At 37.8% G+C, this 5,313-nt stretch overlaps 1 protein-coding gene across 1 annotated transcript; it reads right to left on the reverse strand.

Annotated features, from left to right (window-relative positions):
* Window positions 1–2,913: 2,913 nt before the first annotated feature.
* LOC114460885 (elongin-C-like) lies at window positions 2,914–4,859 on the reverse strand. Its single transcript, XM_028442763.1, has 4 exons — window positions 4,746–4,859; window positions 4,372–4,399; window positions 3,356–3,490; window positions 2,914–3,144 (listed from the first exon to the last, which is right to left on the reverse strand). The coding sequence occupies exons 2-4, from the start codon at window positions 4,376–4,378 to the stop codon at window positions 2,954–2,956; spliced, it is 333 nt and encodes a 110-aa protein (XP_028298564.1). The 5' UTR covers window positions 4,379–4,399; window positions 4,746–4,859; the 3' UTR covers window positions 2,914–2,953.
* Between the last annotated feature and the right edge of the window lie 454 nt (window positions 4,860–5,313).

The following is a 5,313-nucleotide window of genomic DNA, read 5'->3' on the forward strand; positions in this document are numbered from 1 at the left end:
CTTCGAGTCAAAACAATTTGTTCCCCGTTATCTGATTGCCATGGAAACGGAGGTGTGTGCGAATTATGTGTTCGTGTGTGTGAATGAATGTGTATGGGGAGTGCTATGTGAGTGTGTGTAGCTGTCCTTGTGGTTGTTTGGGAACAAGGCGTTCTGACCTGGAGTGAAGACAAGTTAAAGTTGAAGACATGAGAAATCACACAATGAAAAGTTACACCCCAAGGCTTAAGGATTAAAATAATATAAGTAATTATATTATTAAGCTAATAATTTCTCCCCAACAGGGTTTTTAGGAGACCCTGACCTGAAGACCGAAGGCATCGCCCTGATGAGTAGGGGCACAACAAGTCCGAGATATATTTAGGGGCCTGACCATGTAATGCTCGGAAGGTGAGAACTAATATTTTATATTCTATGCAAAACTTAACTGGAAGCCAGTGCAGAGTAGCAAGAATGGGGGTGATGTGGGATGTTCTAGAAGCACCAGTTAAAAGTCTGGCAGCAGCGTTCTGAACGATCTGGAGTCTGTTTAGGGTCGACTTATTAAAACAAGTAAAAACAGAATTACAGTAGTCAATACGAGATGATATAAATGCGTGTATGACCAGTTCCAGATCTGATTTTGATAATAGATGCCTCACTTTAGAGATATTTCTCAGGTGGTAAAAACAGTTTTTATTCAATTGACGACGATGTCCCTCCAAAGACATGGACTGATCAAAAACAACCCCAAGGTTTCTGAGGCTGGTTTTAACAGATGAGCCCAGATCACCAAGAGAGTTTTTAATTAGAGGATGTTTTTATCAGGAGCAATGATCAGAGTTTCTGTTTTGTTTGAATTTATCTGGAGATAATTTGATGACAACCAGTTTTTGATACAGGATATACAATCTAAGATCTCTGATAAAAAGTGAAACTCTGAGTCATTAAAGGAGCAGTACAACTGGATATCATCAGCATAAAAATGATACGACAAATTTTTAAAACCACGAATCAACCGACCAAGAGGCATCAGATACAATAAAAACAAAACAGGCCCCAGAACAGAGCCCTGGGCTACTCCACATGACAGGTTGGACATATTGGACATAACATCATTAATAGCAACATTAAAAGTTCTTCCATTAATGTATGAGATAAAACACTGGAGAACAGTACCAGAAAACCCATCTCAGATTTGAGTGGATCAACCAGTATACTGTGATCTACTGTATCAAAGGCAGCTGTCAGATCAAGTAAAACTAAAACTGTGTAACGACCAGAGTCAGTGGCCATCATCACGAAGACTGAAGAGCCGTTTCAGTGGAGTGGATTGATCTAAAACCAGATTGATCAGGACATGCTCTAATGAGGTGTCCCTCCACCCCACAGCTGAAACACTTTAACTGGGAAGAGGTAGCAAACAACAAATAATCAAAGTCATCGATCTTTACAATGAACCGTCCAACCCAAGTATATAAAGCAGCTCCACCCAGCGGCAAAACCTGTTGTTCTTCAAAATAAGTTAAAATATCTGTCAATAAAAAATAAAATGTAAATAATTCCTCAGGTTCAACCAAACATCATTTATTTAAACAGTGTTATTTATATTTATCACAAAGCCAGCATGTTACTATTTTATTTTGAAAAGGTTTGTATAATATATAAAGCAGGCAAAAATCTTTTTTTAATATAACTGGTAAACACTGGATAGTATACTTAATTTGACTAAATTTGAAACATAATTACCTTAATCTTTATGTTAGATGTGTTCATTCATTATCCATCCATCCATCCATTTTCATACCCACTTATTCCCGTTTATCAGGGTCGCGGGGGTCTGCCGGTGCGAATCTCCGGCTCTCATGGGGCGCTGGGCGGGGGTACACCCTGGACAGGGCGCCAGTCCATCACACAGACACAGATTCACTCTCTCATTCACTCCTATGGGCAATTTAGAGACTCCAATCAACCTTACAGTTATGTTTTTGGATTGTGGGAGGAAGCCGGGGTACCCGGAGGAAGCCGGAGTACCCGGAGGAAACCCACGCAGCACGGGGAGAACATGGAAACTCCACGCAGAAAGGACCCAAGTCCACCCCAGGGCTTGAACCCAGGACCTTCTTGCTGTGAGGCGGACGTGCTAACCACTAAGCAACCGTGCACCCCCATTCTTTATCCAACACATCAGCACTAAACACTTTTATTCTTTTTTTTATCACAGAAAAAAAATGCTTGTCTTTTATTTTGAAAATATTGTTAGTAAGACGTTTGTGACTTTGATTAATATAACTTTATATGTATATATATATATATGAGTAACGAGCCTTTTTGGGAAATGTAAAGAGTAGAAAGTACCAACATTTATGTTGAAAATGTAACAAAGTAAACATAGACACTTCTAAAAGTACAAAGTACCTGAAAAACCTACTTAAGTAAGTAACAAAGTATTTGTACTGTGTTACTTGCCATTCTGCTCAGTAGCTGTTTTGCTAATAGTGACCAAGCGCTAAAGCTGAGCCGTCTGATGAGATGTTGTTTGTTGTGTAATTATACTTCTGTAATAATACACAGGTTTATAATCATCCCAAATGAGATGTGTTCAATGACAAATATTGTAAAGCTACATACACAGAATGTGTTCTGTAATGAAACCCCTCCCTGAGGAGCAGTGGGCAGCCATGGTGTAGCACCCAGTCAGGATCAATAAGTATTAGGGACTGATCAACATCCCACAATGATAGACCAGGTGAGCCTGTTTCCTCAACCACTAGACCTCCACTGCCTAGCACGCTCAGAGGCACACGCACACGGGTTTATCATAATGTCAGTGTTATGTTATGTTATGATATACAAAGCTCACTAAACAATAAACTATACTTGGATCATGATAACCAGGCAATATTTTTTGGAAAGGGAAAAAAGACACTTTGATAAATAATTATGCTTTTATTTGATGTTTTTCTTTTCAACTTTAACAATCCAAAAAGTTTGCAGCAATGATCAGTTCCATGCTGATCTCTGGAGAGACGGGGAAGTCGGGTACCTCTGTGGAGCTGTTGGTGTGCTGGGCCTTGTAGGTGAAATACTCACAGACATTCGACAGGACTTGAGAGGGAATCTCCCTGAACTTTATCTCGTTGGTTTCATTCTCAGCAATTTGTCCTGCATATGAAGTCACAGAAGGTCAAACATCCCAAATGATATCCAGACCCATTGTTACTTATAATCTGTGTGTGCTTTGCAATAAAATACAACACCTGTGACTCTGGACAGATTGAACATTAGTAGATACAACATTGTCTAATGTTTACACTCATTAATAAAAAGAGTCTTCAAGACATCAGAAAAGCTCTGTTTAGTGCTGTTTCCTTACCTGGCCCACTCAACATGGCTTTGATTGTCCCTGATACCAGGACGTGTTCTCTTTTCACAATGAATTCATGGTCGTCTGAGGAAATCAGCTTCACATACATAGAATCTGGTCCTTCACAGGCTCTCTCTTCACCGTCTGACAGTGAGGACAAATACACGCCGTTAAATCAAGTAGTTATAACATCACCTGCAACATGATCAACTGTTCAAAGAAGATAAAATGTATAAAAGACTTTTAGTAGGAGGATGGTGTCACCATTAAATGGCTGCATGTGTTTTATTATCTGCTACTTCTGCTTAGGAATAGTTTCATTACGTCCTGCATATCAGATTAAAAACCACATGTTGGATGTAGTGATTCCATGTGATGTTGACTCTGTTAAGGTTTAGTCTGTAATCCTGTTCAGAAACACTTTGTTATTCTGGGTGAAATGTTCCTTTCATTCTGAGAGTAGTCAATACATTATGGAGTGGATTTATTAAAGAATAGCAGCTGTAAAGTAAAACCATGTGTAAACGTCACTACGTACGCTGATAAACGGTGCAAACCTCAGGCAATCAGGAATGCAAACATGAAACATAGCGTGCACAATGCATTTAGCATGTTTTTTTCCTCTCATTAATATGCAATGTGGGCGGATCAGCTGTGGGCCGCAAAATATTGGAGGAGGAAATGCAAATCCATAATTCAGAGTGAGAATTCACATTTATCAAACCTGGAGCTGTTTGCCTGTTATTATGCATACATTTAGTACCTCCCAAAGGCTCCAGTTAACATTTCTGGTATCAAAAATAATTGATAAAACAATAACTGAAATAAAACTATAGTCTACATTACAAGTAAGTACATAATTATCATAGAATGGTCATTCATATATCATGGCAGCTTGTGTTAGAAAAAAGATGAAGCACACTTTATTAGGCTCAATATAATATTCATAATACTGTGGCTGATCAGTTTCATCTAAATATCAATGTACAAGGTGAAAAATGTTATTAGATTATTGACACACTCACCCATCATGTACTCAAATTCCTTAAAGTTCTGGAAGAAAACAGGGAAACAAAATTGAATATCAATATGTAAATTTAAAATGTAATCAGAATACTATATTATAAGTTAATGTTATGTCAGAAATTATCAATAATTACGAGTACAGATTAATGAAAGCAGTTTAACTTTCACATTTTAATAAAAGAAAATAAAATCTTCAATGAAAATCCCTCAAAACAAAAAAGATTAACTTTAAGCATATTTTCTAATAAAAGATAATACACATTAAAATATATTAGATAGTTGTTATGATGATTAGAGTATCTTTAGAAAATGAATTAGTGGAAAATCATAAAATGAGTCATTAAAGTTGACATTATTATTATTAGAAACTCACTTTGGTCTCAAACGTTGCTCACTGGTGACATCTGCTGGTTAATCGATATTATTAAAGCTTTAGTCTGACGGTGCACCAGGAGATTCTGCAGCTTTCATCATAGCCTGAGTTTCCATGACAACCTGTCAACATTGAGCTTCCATTTTAGCCTGAGTTTCCATGACAACCTGTCAACATTGAGCTTCCATTTTAGCCTGAGTTGCCCTGACAATCTGTCAACATTGAGCTTCCATTTTAGCCTGAGTTTCCATGACAACCTGTCAACATTGAGCTTCCATTTTAGCCTGAGTTTCCATGACAACCTGTCAACATTGAGCTTCCATTTTAGCCTGAGTTTCCATGACAACCTGTCAACATTGAGCTTCCATTTTAGCCTGAGTTGCCCTGACAATCTGTCAACATTGAGCTTCCATTTTAGCCTGAGTTGCCCTGACAACCTGTCAACACTGATCTGATCGAAGCTGTCTTTTGTGATTAAATGTGTGTCATATTATCATAGGAAGATTAGATAGATTTAATAATTTAAATAATGCTAGAAATTGGGGAACTGTAAATGAAATGTTAGGAA

The sequence above is a fragment of the Gouania willdenowi genome, unplaced genomic scaffold, assembly GCF_900634775.1.
Source record: "Gouania willdenowi unplaced genomic scaffold, fGouWil2.1 scaffold_83_arrow_ctg1, whole genome shotgun sequence".
In the NCBI taxonomy this organism is placed as follows: domain Eukaryota; kingdom Metazoa; phylum Chordata; class Actinopteri; order Blenniiformes; family Gobiesocidae; genus Gouania; species Gouania willdenowi.

Coding starts and splice junctions, on each gene's coding strand:
- LOC114460885 (XM_028442763.1), bottom strand. Junction 3,145..3,355: donor AGCCATGTTGAGTGGGCCAG/GTAAGGAAACAG, acceptor CTTCATATGCAG/GACAAATTGCTGAGAATGAA.